Source organism: Macaca thibetana, chromosome 13, assembly GCF_024542745.1.
Source record: "Macaca thibetana thibetana isolate TM-01 chromosome 13, ASM2454274v1, whole genome shotgun sequence".
Classification (NCBI taxonomy): Eukaryota; Metazoa; Chordata; class Mammalia; order Primates; family Cercopithecidae; genus Macaca; species Macaca thibetana.
The window spans coordinates 17,491,475-17,513,523 of record NC_065590.1 but is presented as its reverse complement, the minus strand read 5'-3'; the positions used below and the strand labels follow the sequence as shown (position 1 = coordinate 17,513,523).

The window sequence follows — 22,049 nt, the reverse complement described above, 5'->3', positions numbered from 1 at the left end:
GAGCAGCGCCCCCCTGAAGCGCGCGGGAGGAAGAGCAGCGCCCCCCTGAAGCCGCGGGAGAGAAGAGCAGCAGCGCCCCCCTGAAGCTGCGGGAGAGGAAGAGCAGCGCCCCCCTGAAGCCGCGGGAGAGGAAGAGCAGCGCCCCCCTGAAGCCGCGGGAGAGGAAGAGCAGCGCCCCCCTGAAGCCGCGGGAGAGGAAGAGCAGCGCCCCCCTGAAGCCGCGGGAGAGGAAGAGCAGCGCCCCCTGAAGCCGCGGGAGAGGAAGAGCAGCGCCCCCGTGAAGCCGCGGGAGAGGAAGAGCAGCGCCCCCCTGAAGCCGCGGGAGAGGAAGAGCAGCGCCCCCCTGAAGCTGCGGGAGAGGAAGAGCAGCGCCCCCCTGAAGCTGCGGGAGAGGAAGATGGGTGTGTTTTGCTCTGGTGTTTTTCTCCTGTAGGGTGGGTATCTCCAAGAAGATTTTCTGTCATTAGGCCATCCTTTTCATATCCTCTGGCTCTGAAATGTAGCCTGAGTGCGGTCTTCCAGGCTCAGGCTGTGCGTTGCATGGAAACATGCTAGGTGGCCAAAGAGGAACCTCTCCTCCTGTGTCAGTTTAGGTTCATTGAGAAGTGGGCACCAAGATGAGACTAGATGTACAAGAGATTTAATTGGAGAAAACACCTGTGAAGGTTAAGTGGGAGGGAGCTGGATTGGTGGGGAGAACCCCCAGAGCAAAGGCCGTCAGGTCTGGCCCCCTTGAAAAGAGAGGGGCAGGAAAGGGTTGATCTGCGAAAGCCACAGACCACAGTGAAGTGATGGCAAATCTCTGCAGGCAAGTGGGGGTCCCAGAGCAGGTCACCTCTTGGGCAGGCATGGCCTGACTCTAGAACCTTGTGAGGCTCAACCATCAGCTGGTAGCAGCCAAGAGATGAGCAGCCTCACGGTGAATGTAATTACCATCACTCCGTTAATTCAAAGGTGTGGCAGCTGGAGGCAGGTATTCTCAAAGGCAACCCTGAGTGGCAATCCTTATGGCCACTACAGTCCACCTCTTGTAACATGCATGACACTCCCTCTCCCCTATCTCCCAAATGCTGCTTTTAAGTCATCTCAGACAATTTTCAAAGCCCTGTGGAGCAGGAGGTGCTGCAGTCTTGTTTTAAGATGGTCTTGGCCGGGTGCAGTGGCTCATGCCTGTAATCACAGCACTTTGGGAGGCCGAGGCGGGTGGATCACAAGGTCAGGAGTTCAAGGCCAGCCTGGCCAATATGGTGAAACCCTGTCTCTACTAAAAATACACACACACACACACACACACAGATTAGCTGAGTGTGGTGGTGGGCACCTGCAGTCCCAGCTGCTCGGGAGGCTGAGGCAGGAGAATCGCTTGAACCCAGGAGGCGGAGGTTGCAGTGAGCCGAGATCGCACCACTGCACTCCAGCCTAGGCAACAGAGTGAGACACCATCTCAAATAATAATAATAATAATAATAATAATAATAAGATGGTCTTGTCTGGAAATCCTGTCAGACATCCCTCCTGGTGTCTGACTGTATTGAACACCCAGTCTATGTAACACACACACTGTGCACAGTATCAAACAAGCGTTATGATGGACACAGCTTTTCTTTCTGAGCCCAGGGTCAAAGTATCCACAGCCTCCCCTCAGTCACCAATTATTGGCTGTCTTGTTTTGTATCTGTTCTTCACAGGTATGATTTAAGCTTGGATGAAATGAGAGCTTTGACAGTTCAGAGAGTGAGGTTTGCCAGGGGTCTACCTCTGTTAAAATGTGCAGTTCAGGATCTGGTAAGTGTCACTGTTATTTTGGTATGGGGGGTGTGTGTGTGTGTGTGTGTGTGTGTGAGAGAGAGAGAGAGAGAGAGAGAGATTTTTTTTCTTTCCAACTTTTATTTTAGGTTTAGAGGGTACATGTGCATTTTTGTTATATGGATAAATTGGGTGTTATGGAGGTTTGATGTACAGAGTATTTCGTCACCCCAGTAGTGGGCACAGAACTCACGATAGGTGGTTTTTTGACCTTCACCCTTCTCCTACCCTCCTCCCTATTGTTTTCTTCTTTGTGTCTGCGTGTACTCAATGTTTAGCTCTCACTTATAAGTAAGAACATGCGGTATTTGGTTTTCTGTTCCTGTGTTAATTTGCCTAGAGATTTTGTTTTGTTTGCTTTTGTGACTTGCTAAGCCCATTGATCTCATGCTGAGGGCAGCTGACAGACACGTCTCGGTGGAGGAGAACGTCTTCCTCAGGCCCCTTTTCTGCCGCACTCCCACTAACCTAAGGAACCCTTCCTTCGGCCCACACATTCACTTCTCCAATCTCACAGGCAAGGGAATAGGAGTATCAGCAGGAGTAATAAAATATTTGTACACAAAACCAATATAATTTAGGGATAAAGTTAAATAGCTGGGAAATAGAAATAACTCATCTTAAGGGCTTTTAAAGCACTTTAGACTTATCTAAAGTTTATGTCTTATTTGTCTAAAAACTGTCATTCTAAATTTAGTGATATTATTTTAGTCAATTTAGCCTCATGAAAAAAGGAAGAAACAAAGAAAAAAATACGTGTTTAGTGAGTTCCTTTGTATCAGTATTAGGAATGATATATTTTAGCCAAGTTCATTCAGCTTCATGGCTTTCTTAACATTTTACATAGGAAAAAATATACCTCAGCAGGGTGTGGTGGCTTACATCTGTAATCCCAGTACTTTGGGAGGCCAAGGTGGGCTGATCCTGGGCAGAGCCCAGGAGTTCAAGACTGGCCTGGGCAACATGGTGAAACCCTGTTTCCACAAAAAAATGCAAAACTGGCCAGGCACAGTGGCTCATGCCTGTAATCCTAGCACGTTGGGAGACTGAAGCAGGTGGATCACTTGAGGCCAGGAGTTCGAGACCAGCCTGGCCTCAACATGGCAAAACGTGGCCTGGGCAACATGGTGAAACACCATTTCTACTAAACAAACCAAAACAAGACAAAACAAAACAAAAGTTAGCCAGGTGTGGTGGTGCACGCCTGTAGTCCCAGCTACTTGGGAGGCTGAAGCATGAGAACCCCTTGAACCAGGAGGCAGAGGTTGCAGTGAGCTGAGGTTGCACCACTGCACTCCAGCCTGGGCAACAAAGCGAGACTCTGTCTCAAAAAACAAAAACAAAAACAAAACAAAACTCAAAAAGCCCAAAAAACTAAACAAAACAAAAACTAGCCAGGCATGGTGGCTCACACCTATAGTACCACCTACTTGGGAGGCTGAGGTGGGAGGATCACTTGAGGCCCCGGAGGTTGAGGCTGCAGTGAGCTATGATCGCACCACTGCACTCCAGCCTGGGCAACCAGAGTGAGACCCTGTCTCAAAATGAACAAACAAACAAACAAAAAACCCCAAACCACCCCTCCTGTGAGAGGCCCTGGGGAGGGGCCTGAACTGGGATAGCTGCGGCTCAGTGGCGTGCTAAGGAGCCGGCCCTGTCCTGAAGCAGCCCAGCCCTCTCCCCACCCAGCATGGTCTGGGAGGGAGAGTCTGAGGATTGAGGGATGGAGTCCTCCTCGTTCAGGAGACCGCAGGGGCGCCTTTCTTTGTGGAGCGTAGAACAGAGCTAGTGGAGGCCTGGGATCCATGCTTGAACGTAGATCCTTCTCCTTTCCCCACAATCCCACCAACCTTTGGTAGGTTGTCTAAGGAGACAAGGACCAATCCTGGAGTCTTCTCAGGAAGGAATTACAGGCAGAGCCTTGGCACCACCTGCACTGCAGTACTGCAGGCACCTCCACACTGATGAGGGCACTGCAGTGTCAGCTGAGCTGGAGAATGTGCAGATGGAGGTTCACTTGGCACAGGAAAACTCCCACATGACAGAGTGGAGCGTGCTTGCAAAGTGTAAAAAATCATTTCATACCGAGCAGTTTGGCAGAGATTTTCAAGCTAGGAAATTGCCTCTTGATGGAGCATCCATTTAGAGCTGTGAATACAACCAAAAAAGAAAAAAAAAAATACAAAAACAACCAACCTCTTTGCTGCCAGCCACTCTCTGTATCAGACTAGCCTCCAAGTGCATTCGGCATGGGGCTGGTTGGAAGGTGAAATCTTGGCCTGTGGCCAGCTTCCTGCTCCCTTAATCAGCCCAACATGTCTGTGGCTTAACTTAGTGTCAATACTCGAGACCCGGACGTGAGAGCTGATCCCTTAATGAGGCTTGTTAATTGCCACCCGACCCGCTGAGTCTGAAGGATTAGCCTCTGTAATCTCGTTCCTGATGAAGCGTATTGAGCTCTGGATCCAATTATCTTCCTGTTTTCCTGGCTCACTCAGTGGCCTTAGGCAGCCTGGACAACTCTCTGTCCTGGGTGATTAGATATAATTCCTCCAGGAGGCACAGGATTGGCCCTAGACGATCCCTCCAGTCATTTCTGTGAATTATCTTGGCCCGTTTGGCACCTCTTTCTGTATGAATTCGCAAAAGCCAGTAAACCCGAAGGAAACCAAACTGTCCATCAGTGCGGCAGGCTCATCTCGCTGGGCGGATGTCATGAGACTCAGCGGCACACGTCTGTGTTTGAAGGCTCTCAGATTCCACCCTGTAAAACAGCTGGAGGAGCTGTCCACATCCAGTAATTCTAGAAGAAGTGTTACATGATTCGTCCTGCCTCTTAATAAAACGATTGAGTCATGGCTGTCCTGCCTGCTCAGGGAGCGTGGCAGGCCCGTCTTTGTTTCCCTGGACCCCCTTTCGTGTTGCTCTTCACTTTTGTGGATGATCCGATGAGCTCTGAGGCAGAACGCAGTGTATAATGTGTAATGATGATGTTCTAGGGGACAAATGAGGAGGGAGTCTCATTCGCTCCAGGTCTCTATGGACAGTCCGCAGGCCAAGAATAAGCCATTAGAATATTTCCACGCTGTGTTTTCCCCTCTGCCATCTGTAATAGATTTTAGATGTTTCAATCATTTTAAAGGGAAAAAACAGTATGAGTCTGATTGCAGAGTGTGCGTGCACACACACACAGACACACACACACACACAGTGTGAACACTATCATTGTTCTCTGTGCCGACTTCTGCACCTGTTTCTAGTGACGTTACCTTTGTGCACCTCAGCCAAGAGCTCTCTTGTTCCCCTGAAGTTTCCAGAATTGGATCCTGGGCAGGGAGAGTCACCAACTGCCTCTATTTCCAGATGCAGAGACAGAAGACCCAGGTCTTAACATCTGCTTTGTGGCAGTGTCTTGTCCTATGTGGGGACAGCTTCCTCAGAGATGCTCATCCCTGGAAGCTGACAGAGTCTGACAGCCTGCACTGATCTTCACCATAACAGACAGTGACAACTCAGGTTGACTGAGTACATGTTCTATGCCAGTCCCAGCACTAAGAACTTTAAATAGATGATGTCATTCAATATTCACAACATCCCTCGTGGCATTCCCATTTTACAGATAAGTAAACTGAAGCTGAGTAATTGGACTGAGGTTAGTTATACAATTAGTGAATTGTATATATAAATGACTAGTGAACCAGGGATTCAAACCCAGGTGCTCTGCTTCCTGAGCCCATGTCAAACAGGTGGTGCTTGGCTCTGTCTGCACGATAGAAACAGCCAGACAATTTTCAAAGCTCCTGCTGTGAAGGCTTTTGCTCGGGCCACTGAGGTCCTTCCAGGTGACCCACTGTGCATCTGGGGTTGAGGACTGCTGCACTATGCCTCCTTTCCTGCACCCTGTCTCCCCAAAATTGTTCCCATTAAGCATTTGGTCCCTATCAATCAGGGTTTGCGGCTGGCTCATAAGGAAACTGCATCTCAACATTAGCTTTCCCCAGGAGGGAGCCAGCTGGGATGAGGCTACTTTCAGCCAAGTGTAGTGCGGGTTGGGGACAGATACCTGGATAATGAAAATCCTACCCCTGACTCCTTCCTCCCACCACCACTCTACAACCATTCTCTCTCTCACCCAGAGTTCTAGTTTTTATCCCCATGATCCACACGAGTGAGGGGCATAGTTGCACCATCATTATCTAAACCAGTGATTCTCAAAGTAAGGTCCTATGTGTCCCCAAGACCCTTTCAGGTGCTCCTTGGAAAGTATATGTCCAACTACGTGCATGTGAGACACTGGATATCCATCATAAACTTCAACCAAAACAACATAACACAACAGACAGCACAAAAGCAGACGTGAAAGTGCAGCTATCTTTTATTGAGCCAGATATTAAAACAATGTGAAACAATGCCATTCTTCTCATGAGTTTTTTGAAGTTATGATTAGTTTTCGTAATAATTCTGCCATATGATAAATTGACAGCTATAGCCTGGACAAACAAAACCTCTTTGGAATCCTCAAAAAAGGTCCAGGGATCATAAAGGTTGAGAGTCACTGATCTAAATCATCTACTATTTTCTCAGGAAGCTCAGTCTCAGCAGATCAGAGGGGAACTAGTAGGACATTGGTTGCATTTCATTTATATTACATGTATTATGATTATTATTTTTATCAGAATTTTAGGTAATCTCCATTTGAGGTGTTTTTGTATTTAGAGAAATACCAGGTGGGTGATCAGATCTAAAATGGAAGAACGTTGTAAGGTCAGCTCACCTTAGAAGGTGTTTGGGAATGCCGGGGAGGATGGTTACTTTTCTACTCACACCCTGAGAGAAGAAACAGCCTTTCCCAGGAAGCATTTACATTTAAGCCCTGAGAGTGTTGTGCAAAAGGAGCTGAGCCAGGAATCTGCCAAGAGGCTGACATGCCTGTCCTGTCCCAGTCCCAACTCACCTGGGCCCCGCCCTGTTGCCCACAATTTCCAGTGCCAGCCCCAGTGAGTGCCTCAGACTGTGACCGCTATACTCCCCCACCCATGCCGGGACTGGCTCCTGACTGACAGACAGACTCTGAGCTCTTGGCTCTGCTGCCCTGGCCTTGGCTCCCCCTTGGCCCTCTGGCTTCTGTTTGTACTGGAACCCAGGCTTTTCCTAGTGGGCTGTGACAGGCTCCCCTGGCTCTTAGTTCTATGTACTGTCTTTGGCAGGAGTCCCTGTCCCGGCTCCAGCTCCACAGACTTGGACATTGGCCACTTGGCCAGCACTTTGGTCAGGCCAGCCCTGGCTGCATGGGATATCTTGGAGGATTTGGGCAGAGACGATAGGACAGAGCAGTCTGTTTACAGAAGTCCCTCTGTGTAGATTGGCACCTGAATGCAGTTGTCCTCTGTGATAGCCACAGGGATTACTTGAAAGCGGGGCATGTCAGGGAGTGAGCTGGACCTGCCCCGGGACTCCAGTGCAGCTGGAATCATGGTGCTATTTGTTTTTTGACACTGCAACCATTCTGCATAAAAAACACCCTTTTCATTCTAAGCCTTCATTATTACTCGTGCAGTGAAATACTATGTAAAAAAACAATAATTATTTCTTGCTACCTTTTGCCAAGTCCCTTCCATGTGCCAGGTGAGGTGATTCGTTCATTTTATAATTATTTATTGAACACCTACAGTGAGCCAGGCATTGCTCTAGGGGCAGTGAACAAAGCAGGCAGAAATTACCTGTCTCAATGGAGCTTACATTTTTGTCTGGGAGGAGTCAGACTCTAAACTAATAAACAGTTAAATTTCTGGTATGTCAGATGCTGGGGACAAAAATCAAGTGTGGTAAATTGGAAAAGAAGAAGTTAAATAGTCTCTGTGAGCAAATGACAGGATCTTTTATGTAGAAAACCCCAAGATTCTACAAAAAATCTGTTAGAACTAAAAAATTCAGCAAAGCTACAAGATGAAAATCAACATGCAGAAATCAGTTGCATTTCTATACATTGATAATGAAGAATCCAAAATGAAATTGAGAAAACAATTCTACTTATCATAGCATCAAAAAGAATAAAATACTCAGGAATAGACTTATCCAAGGAGGTAAAGACTTGTACATGGAAAACTACAAAATTGCTGAAAGTAATAAAAAGAGATACAAATACATTGAAAGGCATCCTATGTTCGTGAATTGGAAGACCTCATATTGTTAAAATGTCAACACTACTAAAGCAATCTACAGTTTCAATGCAATTCCTATCAAAATCTCAAAGATGATTTTCGCAGAAATAGAAAAACGCATCCTAAAATTCACATGGAATCTCAAGGGACTCTGAATAGCCAAAACAATCTTGGAAAAGAAGAATAAAGTTGAAGGCCTCTCACTTCCTGATTTCAAAATTTACTGCAAAGCTACTGTAATCAAAACTGTGGAACTGGCCTAAAGACAGGTGTAGAGACCAACGGAATGGAATAAAGAGCCCCTAGAAATAAAACCTCACATACGTGGTTAATGATTTCTGGCAAGGGTGTCAAGACCATTCAGTGAGGAAAGGGCAATCTTCTCAACAAATGACGCTGGGACAACTGGATATCTACAAGCCAAAATGTGACGTTGGAACTTACCTTACAGCATATCCAAAATTTAACTCAAAATGGATTAAAGACCTAAATGTAAGAGCAAAAACTAATAAAAAATTCAAAGAAAACATAAAGAAAGGGCTTCATAACGTTGGATTTGGCAATGATTTCTTGGATAGAACACCAAAAACACAGGCTTTTGGAAAACATAGGTACATGTTCAGAATAAAAATTATCTAATCATTAAAAACAATTTTAAAAATAGTAAAAATTTGTATAAAAATAAACTGGACTACATCAAAATCAAAATCTTTTGTGCGTCAAGGGACACTATCAACAGAGTGAAAAGGCAACACATGGAATGGGAGAAAATATTTCATGTTATATATCTGATAAGGGATTGATATCCAGAATAGATAGAGAACTCCTTCAACTCAACAAGAAAAAACCAAACAACTAGATTTAAAAATGGTCAAAGAGTTGGAGGATGTTTCTTCAAAGATATACAAATGACCAATAAACACATAGAAAGATGCCCAGCATTGCTAATCATTAGGGAAATGCAAATCAAAACCATAATGAGATACCGCTTTGCACCCATTAGGATGGTTACTATCCAAAAAAACACAAAAACCAGAAAAGAACAAGTGTTGGAGAGGATGTGGAGAAATTAGAACCCATGTGCATTGCTGGTGGTGATGTGGGAATGTGAAATGAGGTAGCCACTGGGGAACACAGTATGGCATTTCCTTAAAGAATTAAATACAGAATTACAGTGTGATCCAGAAACTCCACTTCTTGGTATATTCCCCAAAGAAGTGAAAGCAAGGGCTCAGACAGCTGTTTGCACATCCGTGTTAATAGTGGCATTATTCCCAATAGCCAAAAGGTAGAAACAACCCAAATGTCAATTTGGCAGATGAATGGCATAACCAAATGTACAAAATGTGTGTAATACATACAATGGGATGTTATTCAGCCTTAAAAGGGAAGAGAATTTTAATACACACGATAACATGGATGAACCTGGAAGACATTATGCTGAGTGAAACAAGCCAGTCACAAAAAGATAAATGCAGTATGCTCTTACCTGAAGTATTTAGAGTGGTCAAAATCATAGAGATTGGAAGTGAAGTGATGGTTTCCTGGGTCTGGGGGAAGGGGCAAATGGGAGTTAGTGTTTAATGGGTGCAGATTTTCAGTTTGGGAAGATTAAGAAGTTCTGGAGATGGATGGTGATGATGGTTGCAAAACACTGTGAATGTACTGAGTGCCAGAGAATTGTACACTTAAAAATAGTTGAAATAGTTTTATGTTGTGTATATGTTAATTTTTTTAAGTGAAGATGTAAAGGTGCTCGGAAGAGTCGGAGGGACAGGTGGGGGCCTCATGATGAGGTAACATTGGAGCAGATGCCTAAGAGGTGGGGGAGCGAGACAGCTGGAGGTCGGTGAACAGCATCCAGGCAGAGGGAACAGCAGTCATGAAGGGCCTAAGGCGGGAGTGTCCTGGGCTTGTTAATCGAATGACAGGTGCCATGTGGTGTGAGCAGAGTGAGAGAGGAGGACAGAGGTGGTGACAACCAGGGAGATAGTGAGTCTCTGGAGTATGAAGGGCCTTATGAGGCATTTGATTTTCTTCAGACCGGATAAAATGGAAGGCCTTGGAAGGACTGAGTGGAGCAGGACCTGTCTGACTGGGTCTCCGGGCTGCTGGCTTAGGAGTATACTATATGAGAGGCAGGGCTGCAGACAGGGAGCTGAGCAGTCACCAGGGAGAGAGCAGTCACCAGGGAGAGAGGTGGTGCTAGCTGGGACCAGAGTGACTGCAGTCAAGGTGATGAGAAGTGGCAGGAATAGAGATTCTACTGAAGGTCAAGCAGTAGACAGACACTGATAATGGAAGTGGAGTGAGAGACAGGAAAGAAAACACGATTCCCTGGTATTTGGTCTGAGCAAGTCAACTAGAAGGATGGGGTCACCATATACTGGGTGGGAAGCCTAGAAGAGATGTTAGGTTAAATCTGGAGCTAGTCTTTAGATGCGATCATCTAAAGATGTTTGCGATGTTTAGGGTCAAGGTACGGGGAAGCCATGAGCATAGAGATGAATTTAGAGCCATAAGGCTGGAGAGTCCCCATGGCATGGGTGTTGACAGAGAAGGGGAGGTCCAAGGGTGGAGCCCGGTGCGAAGGACCAGAAAGGAGCCTGGAGAGAAGTGGCCATAGAGGTAGGGACAAGTGTAAGAGGGCTCATAAGCATTTTACATACATTACTCCATTAAATTATCATAGCAAATCATAAAGTATGGTGCTCATTTTACAAGTCAGGCACTAAAATGTAGATAGAAAAGGTAACTTGTCTAAAGTTCAATAGTAAATGAAGCAGAGGCAGGTTTCAAGCCAGCTGGCCCAATTCCACAGCTGTGTGTGGTGAAACTCCACCCTGCAGTCTTTCTGTTGTGATGGGGACAGAATAGAGGGATGGGAGAATTGAATCTTGTAACTCATGATGAGTAGGAGACCCTCTCTGTCTTCCATGTGTGCACTGTCTTGTGGGCCAGGGGCTAGAGTGCATCCATCACAGGACAGTGGCTCAGACAGGGGCCATCAGCACAGGCAGCCCTCCTGGTTGAGCTGGGGTGGACACTGGCCACGGAGGCTGCACAGAGCCCAGCACTGACCTTCTGTGTGTATGTGGGGTTGAAGGAGGCTGTCCTCATGGTAGCACCTGGGGAGAGGCCACACCACTTCAAGGATTTGGGGCAGATGTCCTATTTTGGGGCTGTCCGAACATAGAATGCGGGTAGCATTAGTGGTTTCCAGTGGCTGCCTTCCTGCCACAAGACAAAGCTGGTCTTGGGCTTGTGAGCCGAGTTCAACTATTGGAAGCTCCCAATGGGACCAGCCAGCAGGCAGGAGTTTCATGCAGGTAGAGAAGGCAGGGTTAGGATTCATGTTGGCAGCAGCGGCCATGCCCGGTTGGGGCCGTGACTTCTGGGCCACATTGAACCTGAAACACTGCAGTGTTTTTTCCTTTGGTTCCTGGCACCGGGGCCAACTTGGCTCTTACCAGTTTTGTAAGTCTGCTACCTTCTACTGATGTTGTGAGGCTTGGATAGATGAGTCAGTTACAGATAGACACTATGCAAAGATGCACAAACCATCACTGGGAAAAATGCTGAACAATTTCTCATTATCCAAAGTAATGCATGTTCATTACAGGAAAGTTAAAAATACAGACAGGTGGAGACACATACACAATTGCAAAATTCTGTTGTACAAAAATAGCTGGTAACAGGCTTACATATCCCAATCTGGTCTTTTAAAATATATCATATATGAATTTATACTTATATTGTTTTTAAAAGGGCATATGGGATGGTCATAGTACAATTTTCTCACCATCGTGCAGTGGTTATGGGTTTCTGATTTTGCAGTCAGATAGAACAGGGTTCATGACTGGCTCCTTCACTGAGGAGCCCTGTGGCCTTGGGCTAGTTTTTGAATTCTTTGCATCTCAGTTTCTTTCTCTGTGAAGTGTGAATGATAACAATACTTACCTTAAAGGGTTGATGTGAGGCTCAAATGGCATAACACATGTTAAGTTGTCCAGACAGTGCTTGGGCACGTAGGAAGTGCTGAATGAACGCTCAGCGGTAGTACTGCTTTTTTTTTTTTTTTTTTTTTTTGAGACGGAGTCTCACTCTGTTGCCCAGGCTGGAGTGCAGGGGCTGGATCTCAGCTCACTGCAAGCTCTGCCTCCCAGGTTTATGCCATTCTCCTGCCTTAGCCTCCCGAGTAGCTGGGACTACAGGTGCCCGCCACCTCGCCCGGCTAGATTTTTTTGTATGTTTTAGTAGAGATGGGGTTTCACCATGTTAGCCAGGATGGTCTTGATCTCCTGACCTCGTGATCCACCCATCTCGGCCTCCCAAAGTGCTGGGATTACAGGCTTGAGCCACCACGCCCGGCCGACCATCCAGTTTTTAAGTAGTCATGTGGTATACTTATCTCTCACAATGTAGAATAATTGGAACAATATTTGCTCATGGGCCAGAAATTATAAGCAACCGTTAATTTCCATTAAAATGAATATAGAATACTGCATAAAAGTAAGCTTGTACATCAAGCTGGTAATATCAGTAAGATATATTCATTATTACCTGCCACCAATATCAATCAATTCTGTAATTACACTAATAATCATAAACATTTTCAAAGTAAGTAGGAATTTGGTAGTAAGCATGTGCTGCCAGGGGAAGAGGTATTAAATTTGAGGCAAGAATTTGGAAAATCCTACACTGTCAGGGTCCTGCAATAATGTCGTGAAAAGAGAAAAATATCTTTAGACAGAGCCATGGGAACGTCACCTTTCATCAATCCTGCACTGGACTTTCCTGGAGTACTCAAAGGCCCTTGGAGAGAGCAGAAGTACATGGCTACAGCCTTTGTTACAGAATGCTCCCAGGATCTGTGCAGCTGGCCTACTATGTGGCCCCTGGAACCAGCAAGAATTAAGAAGGGCCACACAGGGAGGACATGGTCAGATGGTTAGATTTTCTTGCAGTGGTAACTGGAGTCATTGGAGGTGTTCGCTATGGTGCGGGGAGAGAGGAGGGAAGAAGAAACACAACGTGATGCTTAGTTTAAAAATGTTGTTGTACCTTGATCCAAATTTACAGATTGATTCAAAACATATATGGAAATGCAAAAGACCTAGAAGAGTTAAAGCAGTTCTAAAAAAGGACAAAGTTAGAAGACCCACTACATGACTTCAGCCCTTATATTATAAAGCAGCTCAAGATCATGGGGTATTGGCATAAGGAAAGACAATGAGATCAGTGGAATGGAATGGTAAGTCCTGAAAGAAACTCATACATATATGACCAATTGAGTTGCCAAGGCAATTCAATGAGAAAAGCAGTGTCTTTGCAATAAATGATGCTGGAACAAGTACATAAACGTACAGGAAAAAAGTTAACTTTCATCCCTACCTCATGCTACACACAAAACTAATTTGAGACACATTAGATGCCTAAACAGAGACTCAAAAATTACTACATTTGTAGAATAATAGAGGAGAATGTCCTATTAGGATAGGCAGGGGTTCTTAGAGGAGACTCGAAAATCACTTGAACATGTAAAACAAAATATGTTAATGAACTATCTACATTAAAATTAAAAACTGCTGTTCATCAAAAGACACCATTAAGAGAATAAAAAGGCAATGTACAAAGTAGGAAAAAACCTGTAATGCATTTATCTGACAAAAACTTGTGTCCAGATATAAAGGATTTGTGCCCGTACTATATAAAAATCCCTAGAACTTGGTGATAAAAAGACAAACAGTCCAATTTTTAAAATGTGGCAAAAGACATGAACACTTACAAATGGCTGTTAAGCATATGAAAATATGCTCGTATTTCTAGTCACCTGAGAAATACATCTTGAAGCTATAGTGAGATAACATTATACTCCCTCCAGAATAGCTAAATTTGAACAAGACTGACAATGCTGGTAGGATGTGGAGAAACTGGAACTCTCATTCATTGTTGGGAGGAGCGTAAAATGGTACAACCATTTTCAAAAACTGTTTGGCTGTTCCTTATAAAACTAAACCTACACTTTAACCCCGCAGCTGCATTCTTAAGGATTTACAAAAGAGAAACAGACACATGTCCCGAAAGATTTGTACACAAATGTTTATGTCAACTTTGTTCATAAGAGCCTGAAACTGGAAGCCACCCAAATGTTCACTAAAGAGTTTCGTTTAGACAAATTATGAACTATTCATAGATGGAAACCATTCAGATAATGAACTATGGATATCCTTAGTTTAACACAGATACCTCTTTTGCATGGAAGAAGGCAGACCCTGAAGAGCATATACTGTTTCCTGCTTGTGTAACTTCAAGAACAAGCCAAACTAGTGGGTGGTAATACAAACAGAAGTGTGAGGCTGGGGGCGATAGTGGCTCATGCCTGTAATCCCAGCACTTTGAGAGGCTGAGGCAGGAGGATTGCTTGATACTAGGAGTTTAAGACCATCCTGGGCAACACAGTGAGACCTTTGTCTCCAGAAAAAAAAAAATTAGCTGTCTGTGATGGCAGACCTGTCATCCCAGCTACTCAAGAGACTGAGGCAGGAGGATCCCTTGAGCCCAGGAGTTTGAGGCTACAGTGAGCTACGATCACACCACTGCATTCCAGCCTGAGCTATGAAGTAAGACTCCATCTCTAAGAAACAAAGAAAGAAAAGAGAACAGTGGTTGCCTGTGAAGGTGGGTACTAACTGCAGAGGGGCATGGGGATGCCTGCTGGGGGAAGGGAATGCCCTGTGCTCTTGATTGATGTGATGGTTACACAGGTAAATAATTGAACTTAACTCATGTGCTTAAGCTCTGTGCATTTCACTGGCTGTAAATTTTACCTTAATAATAACTGATAATAAAAAGCTCATAGTGGCTGATGTTTGGGGCAGGGTGGACACAGGAGGCCAGTCAAGAGGCTGTTACTATAGTCCAGGGCACAAGAGTGTGTTGAAGAGATGTAAAAAGTGGCCAGACTTAGCTAGGTGCAGTGGTTCACGCCTGTAATCCCAGCACTTTGGGAGGTGGAGGCGGGCAGATCATGAGGTCAGGAATTCGACACCAGACTGGCCAGCATGGTGAAACACCATCTCTACTAAAAATACAAACAAATTAGCCAGGCGTGGTGGCATGTGCCTGTAATCCCAGCTACTTGGGAAGCTGAGGTAGGAGAATCGCTTGACCCTGAGAGGCTGAGGTTGCAGTGAGCCAAGATCGCGCCACTGCACTCCATCCTGGGTGACAGAATGAGACTCCATCTCAAAAAAATAAATACAAAAATAAAAATAAAAAAATAAAAAAAAAGAAGTGGCCAGACATGGGGTCTTTTGGAGGGAAGGCCAGGGCTGGTTAGCCCAGGAGGTGAGAGTCGTGCTTAGAGCTGGCAAAGGAGGCCGTGTGGGCTAACATCAGAGGAAAGACAGCTCAGATGTAAAAATATAAAAACATACATTTTTTCAGAGTTTATAGCAGATTATTACATCACAATGATCTGTTACATCAAGTGTTCTACAAAGAAAGGGGAGTATTTTAAGAAAAACTATCTTCCTCTGAGGCTGAATTTATTAAGTATGCATGTGAATAGCATGGGCTGTAATTTAGGATAAACTATAAGCTTGGTATAGTATTCGTACATTTATGGAATTATTATTTAAAATCACTAAAAACTTACATGCTACTATGGAGATTGCATTTGGTTTGAATATATTAAGTATAAATGAAGGCAGCTATTGATACAGTAGAATTGCTGCAAAGATGAATGTAGAAAAGCACATAATTGTTGATTGATCATTATCATCATAGACCATTCAGTTAGTATAACTATTGATTGATCATTATCATAATAGACCATTCAGTTAGTGCTGCCATTTCAATGAGAGGTGAAACTTGTCAATATTAGACATTCTTTAATTAAGAACAATTAATCAGGAATAAAATAAGAGTTGAAGAAAATAGGGAATTTATGTGTGAAGAAGATGTTAAAATGTATACCAGTAAGGCAGTCATTCTTATTAAGCCTGTTCTCAGTTCTGGAACTTTGGTTTGGCATCTGGAGATGGATGAGTACAAATATATGCTTAAATCAACGTCAGAGAATTAATGGCAAACTCCTATTGTCATTTCCCATCAGATCTAATAGCAAAGATCACTATCTCCTGCAGAGACAAGAGAAGGGAAGTAATTGTCAAGACAATTTATAACACTCTAGGATGGCTAAATTTCGAGTTGATTCTTCAGTGAATGTCCTTGCAATTTATTTCAAAGTGATGAGTAAAAGTGACTGCAGTTGGACACTATTAAGGGCAAAGTCATACTCCTGCATTGACAGTGTACGTGAAGAGAATGAAATACGAAGAAAGCTATGAATAGTTGGAAATTCGGGGGGCTGTGCTTACTCCTGATGATTTCAGTTTGGCTAAAACAGAGCTGGTGACGAGGAAGGGTTTGTTGTGATGATTCCAGAGAGGGTGACTCTCAGGAAGATGAACTGGGGGCCCAAGACAGGTTGATGTCAGGTGCTTTCTGGGAACAAGGCTGGTGGTGAAAAATATGGGTGGACCGATGAGGAAGGCTGGGTCACTTAGAGTCCCGAGACTTCCTCCGGCTTAATAATGAGGAGCAGGGAGGGCTGGTGGCAAGACATCCAGATGAGAAACCTGAAGCTTCGGATTCTGATACAGGATACTGCTCTCCGCTTACCAGGTGACTCTCGTGGGACAAGTCATTTGACCTCCCTGAGCCTGGGATTTCCTATCTGTTTCTTGGGGTCAGTCTTTCCGGTCTTGTTAGCCTCCTGTGTAGGAATGTTGTGAGGATCTTTGCAGCAAAGGACACTTGGGCCCTCTAAAAAAGTCTGCAAGTATCTGCTTTAGTTGTCTTTTATTATTTGTTGGTAACAACTTCAGCAGTATAAACTGAAGCTGGAGTCACGCAGTGGTTTATGTACTCAAGCCTGGAGATATTTTAGGAAATAATCAATACAAGATGTATTGGGTTGGAGCCATGATAAGAGTAATAAATCTTGACAGCCTGCTGTTGGAGCAAATTAATAATGATTGAGAGAAACGTAAAAATCTATGCGAGGGGAAAATCTAGAGTGTGTTTGGGGTGAGAACTTTAGCCAATGTGGAAACTGAGAGTCATTCAACGAAAGTTAGTTATCATCCTACTACTGGTAGAGCAGTGTATACACACACACTCACACTCGCATACACACATACACAGCCTGCTGTTGAATCAAATAATGCTTGAGAGAAACATTGCAAAAACCTATGAGAGGGAAAAGTCTAGAGTGTGTTTGGGGTGAGAGCTTTAGCCAATGTGGAAACCGAGAGTCATTCAAGGAAGGTTAGTTATCATCCTGCTGCTGGTAGAGCAGTATATACACACACATACTCACACACACACACGTGCATACAGATGCACACACACATATAGATACATGCATACATGGACACATGTGCACACAGACACACACACACGTACATACACATACACACATGGGTAACAAGCACCTTTTTTTGGTTGGATCTCAGAAGAGACTGGCAAGCAAGGACAACTAGCACTGATTTCAACAACGGACAGCTGCACTTTGTCCACTCAAGGGCCCACCACCTTCTAAGGAAATGCTGGCTGCCTCTGAATTTTTAAAATGAAACCTGTACAGTGTTTCTGACATGCCTCATTTATCACTGGTGGAGAAGAGTGTGTTCGTATAGCCTTGGGATTTGTTGCTGTTGTGTACAGTGAGTGAGGAGAGGGGATTGGGACCCCATGATTTTTAAATCATCAAAGCCCTGAGATGGTCTATAGTTACAAAGTAGACATACTGCTTTTCCTGTGTCCAGAATGCTCCCACACTTCCCAATCCTCCACTCTCACATCAAGATTGTCACTGAAGCTGGGTGCCGTGGCACATGCCTGTAGTCCCAGTTTCTTGGAGGGCTGAGTCACGATGATCGTTTGAGCACAGAAGTTCATGTACAGCCTGGGCAACATAGCGAGACCCTGTCTCTACAAAACAAACAAAACAACAAAAGATTGTCAACAGAGCTCCACCCAGACATTCTCTGTTGGTTGGGGCATCAATGCAGAGAGACTGCAGGCTGTGGCACACATTGGAGGAGCTGGGCAGAACCGTGGGGGTGCCGGCCTGTAAGGGGAACACCAGGAGCTGGGAAGGACAAACCTGGAGAAGGCAAAGCAAGGCACGAGGCAAGTCGGTTGCAGGGTCGCAGGCTGGCCTCCATGTGGATGCAGTTGACTATTGTATAAGAAGAGTCTTTAACACTAAGAGACCAGAAAGCCACATTAAAAAAAAAAAAAAAAAGATGAAAATGTTTACTTTAGTAGAATGATGGAGTTGTTTCTTAATTTAAAAATTGCTTTTATTGTGTTTATTTTTTATTATAAAAGTAACATGCATTTGTTATAAAAACTGTGAATTTAACAAGTCAGAAAACCATAAGGAAACCTTGATACTGAGTCTGTCACGTTTTCAGGCAGAGAAAAACAAAGAATTTTGTTAGCCGAAGCCTCGTCCTAGGAGAAGTCGTCTCCATGGCAGACATGGCCACAGGAGTGAAGGTGAGAGGCGCCGGGCACCTGCCCTTCATGAACTCATGCTCGCTTTGCATGCCAAGGAATGAAAACTATAATCCTGTGGGCTCTCTTAGTCTATGTAGAGGCACAGGTGTGGGTAAAATGGCATACCTCAAAACCCATCCCTGACTTCCCCTTTAACCATCATATCCTATCCTGTTTTTGTTTCTAATTTGCTTTTCTTCTCTGTATAGTTTTGTTACATATGCATCAATTGGTTATTTTCCTTTGTCTGAATTTTATGAAAACAGTACCATAATCCTTTGTGATTTTCTTTCTTCATTTAAATATTATTGCTAAGATTGATTCATATTGTGTGTTCCTGTATTCATTAGATTTTAAAATAAAAACCTTTTTATTTCAAAATAATAATGTTCACAGAAAGTTACAAAAATAGTGCATAGGGTCATGAGAACCCTTTAGTCATGGTGACATCTTATATAGCAGTAATGCAATGTAAAATCAGGAAATCAATATTAGTACAGCACTGTTAAATAGGACATAGACCCTATTCAGATTTCACTGGTTTTTACATGCACTCAATTGTGTGCGTGTGTGTGTGTGTGTGTGTGTGTGTGTGTAGTTCAGTTCGATGCTGTATGTAGATTCATGTAACCACCACCACAATCAAGATGGAGAACTATTCCATCATCAGAAAGAAACTTCCAGGTGCTACCCCTTTATAGTTCATTTGGCCTCCACTCCACCCCTGTCCTTTGGCAACCACTAATCTGTTCTCCATCTCTATAGTTTTGCCATTTGGGGAATGACATAGCAATGGAAGATTGTTCATTTTTGACCACTGTATAATATTCCTTTGTGTGAATATACCGCAGCATTTATTCAGCCACTTTCTCATGTTGTTTCTGGGATTTTGCTAATGTAAAAAGTGCTGCTGTGAATACTGTTGTCCACGTCTGGGTGTTGAACATGGGTAAAATCTTCACTTAGGTATTCAACTAGGAATGGAATTGCTAGTTACAGGATGAATGAATGCTTAACTTTAAAGAGTAGTGTTAATCTATTCTCCAAAGTTAGTGCATCAATTCACATTCCCACCAACAGCATGTAAGCGGATCCTGTGGATCCATGTCCTCTCCCATACTTGGAATTCTTAGATTTCTCCATTTTTTTTTTGTAAATGGTTATAAAATGGCATCTTATTGTCTTGAGGGAAGACAATTATCTTGCATGTTCCAGCTTACCAAGGAAGACGAACAGAATAGCTCAGGTGGGTGTGTTTGCTGCAGCCCCTCATGCTGCCCAAGCCTTCCAGCAGAGTCTCCTTCATGGGGCCCTCCTTTTCCTCCCTGAACACCACTGGGTCTCAAAATAATTCCTCATATCCAAACACCCAGTCCTGATGTCCCCAAAGAGGAGAAATTACCACTAGAACATGAAGACAGAATGATCAGACAAGAAGCCAGGTCAGTTGGCAGTGAGTCCAATATGGTGGTGATTTCAGTTTGGTGTGAACATTGTCTATTGGTAGGTAGGAATTAAAGACAAAGAAATCTGTGAGTGCCGTCTTGTCGTGAGGGTGTCCACCATCAGGTTTTTCCAGGAAGACTGGGCTCACTCTGATTTCAGCCAGGCATGATCTCCTCCCTCTTGGATGGATTGACTGTGGCTTTCAGAGAGAGCAGTTAGCTGAGATGCAACAGATAAATAGATAAATCCCCTCTCAGAAATACCGGAGGATCCTGGACTCTCATGATCCCCAGTTTGTGCTTGTACCATATTGCACCCCCACCCTACTCTGCCATCTACTTTGTCTTCAGCAAGCCTCCATGGATTGTGACCATGAGGACAGCTCCGCAGGTGGTGGCAGCTCTCTGGGTGGGGAGCCCTCTCCTCTGGTCTCCAGGGTCTTACACTGAGCCTAGTCCATAGAGTTTCACAGGGATCATCTAAATGAATGAGGGAAGGGGCAGCCTGTGGCGTAAAGCAGACTTAAGAAGCATTTTAACCAATTGCAATGTGCATGTGTCTTATTGACATCCTGGTTCAAACAACAAACTATTTGTAATGAAAAATTATTTGTCAGTTGGGGAAACCTGAGCATTGGACATTTGACGATATTAGAGAATGATCATTATATTTTTAGGTGGGATAATGGTTTTAGGGCTATGTTTTAAAAAAGAATCTGAATCTTTTACACATGTATTGGAAATATTCAGGGAAGACATGATATATGATGTCAGGGATAAACGTCAAGATAACCTGGGGTATAGGAAGGGAAAGTACGTGGGGGTGGCGGAGGGAGGGAGATGAAGGAAAATGGACCATGAGCTGGCCATCCTTGAGTTCATTAGATGCTTCTATTTTGTTTGAATATTTCCATAATAAAATTTTTGAAAACTCCTGAGTATCCTAGAAGGAAACTGGCAAGGACTTAAAAAGTCCTTTGAAATACTTCTCTGAGGCCAGGTGTGGTGGCTCACACCTGTAATCCCAGCACTTTGGGAGGCTGAGGCGGGTGGATCACGAGGTCAGGAGATCGAGACCATCCTGGCTAACATGGTGAAACCTCAACTCCACTAAAAATACAAAAAATTAGCCAGGCGTGGTGGTGGGCGCCTGTACTCCCAGCTATTTGGGAGGCTGAGGCAGGAGAATGACATGGACCCGCAGAGCTTGCAGTGAGCCGAGATTGCGCCACTGCACTCCAGCCTGGGTGACAGAGCCAGACTCCGTCTCAAAAAAATAAGAAATACTTCTCTGATCACTCCACCCTCTGCTTAAAACCTCTTCCCTCCCATTATGCTTTAGAAACATCCTCTAATCCTTGATGTTGCCCATGGGTCCTTGCAGGTGTGGCCCTGGTCACGTCTGTTCCACTCTCCCCTTTTTCTGGTTCCTTTTACCCACCTTTGGACCATTTGCTGCCAGCCCTAGCTTGGTCTTTCCCCTCCTTCTCTTGGCTGACACCTATTCATTCTTCATGTCCCAGCTAATGTGTCCTTCCTGGAGGGATGCCCCTCTCAAGCCTTGAACTTGAGTCCCATCCACTCGCTGTCACCTGTCTTTGCTTCTTATAGTTTTCTGCCATAACGTGCACCCATTTTGAATCTGTGTATTTACTCATGGAATTACTTTATGGCTCTCACTACCAAGAGAGGGAAAACTCCTTGAAAACTATAACCTTTTCATTCTTGGTACATAATAGGTGTCAATACTTGAGTATTAAGTAAATATATAAAGTCAAAACGATATGGTTTTTTCTCAAAAAGTAGGACATAAAAATTACCATACAGCCCAGCATTCCACTAACTGGATATATACCCCAAATAATCGAAAGTAGGGACTGAAACAGTACTTGTGTGCCAATGTTCATTGCACATGATTCACAATAGCTAAAAGCTGGAACATGCCAATGTTCATTGCACATGATTCACAATAGCTAAAAGCTGGAACATGCCAATGTTCATTGCACATGATTCACAATAGCTAAAAGCTGGAACATGCCAATGTTCATTGCACATGATTCAC

At 44.2% G+C, this 22,049-nt stretch overlaps 3 protein-coding genes across 11 annotated transcripts in view; 1 reads left to right on the top strand and 2 right to left on the bottom strand.

Moving 5' to 3' along the window:
• MTLN (mitoregulin) overlaps positions 1 to 22,049 on the bottom strand; it is a 1,146,577-nt gene that overhangs the window by 205,852 nt on the left and 918,676 nt on the right. Inside the window, exon 1 of one of the 6 annotated variants that reach the window (XM_050753152.1) lies at positions 6,835 to 6,838. The exons of the other annotated variants lie outside the window; for them this stretch is intronic. The gene's annotated coding sequence lies outside the window, so the exon portion shown is untranslated. Of the gene's footprint in view, positions 1 to 6,834; positions 6,839 to 22,049 lie in introns of those variants that run through there. 6 annotated transcript variants of the gene reach the window in all.
• NPHP1 (nephrocystin 1) overlaps positions 1 to 22,049 on the bottom strand; it is a 364,586-nt gene that overhangs the window by 278,968 nt on the left and 63,569 nt on the right. The gene's annotated exons all lie outside the window — the stretch shown is intronic.
• The window catches only part of ACOXL (acyl-CoA oxidase like), a 294,217-nt gene continuing 272,439 nt past the window's right edge, over positions 272 to 22,049 (top strand). For 2 of the 4 annotated variants that reach the window (XM_050753124.1, XM_050753121.1), the window contains exons 1-3: positions 272 to 401; positions 1,689 to 1,785; positions 18,458 to 18,542. In XM_050753124.1, the coding sequence (XP_050609081.1) occupies positions 18,516 to 18,542 (27 nt within the window). In that variant the 5' untranslated portion in view covers positions 272 to 401; positions 1,689 to 1,785; positions 18,458 to 18,515. Of the gene's footprint in view, positions 435 to 1,494; positions 1,786 to 18,457; positions 18,543 to 22,049 lie in introns of those variants that run through there. The other 2 variants (XM_050753122.1, XM_050753123.1) reach the window with 2 other exon arrangements.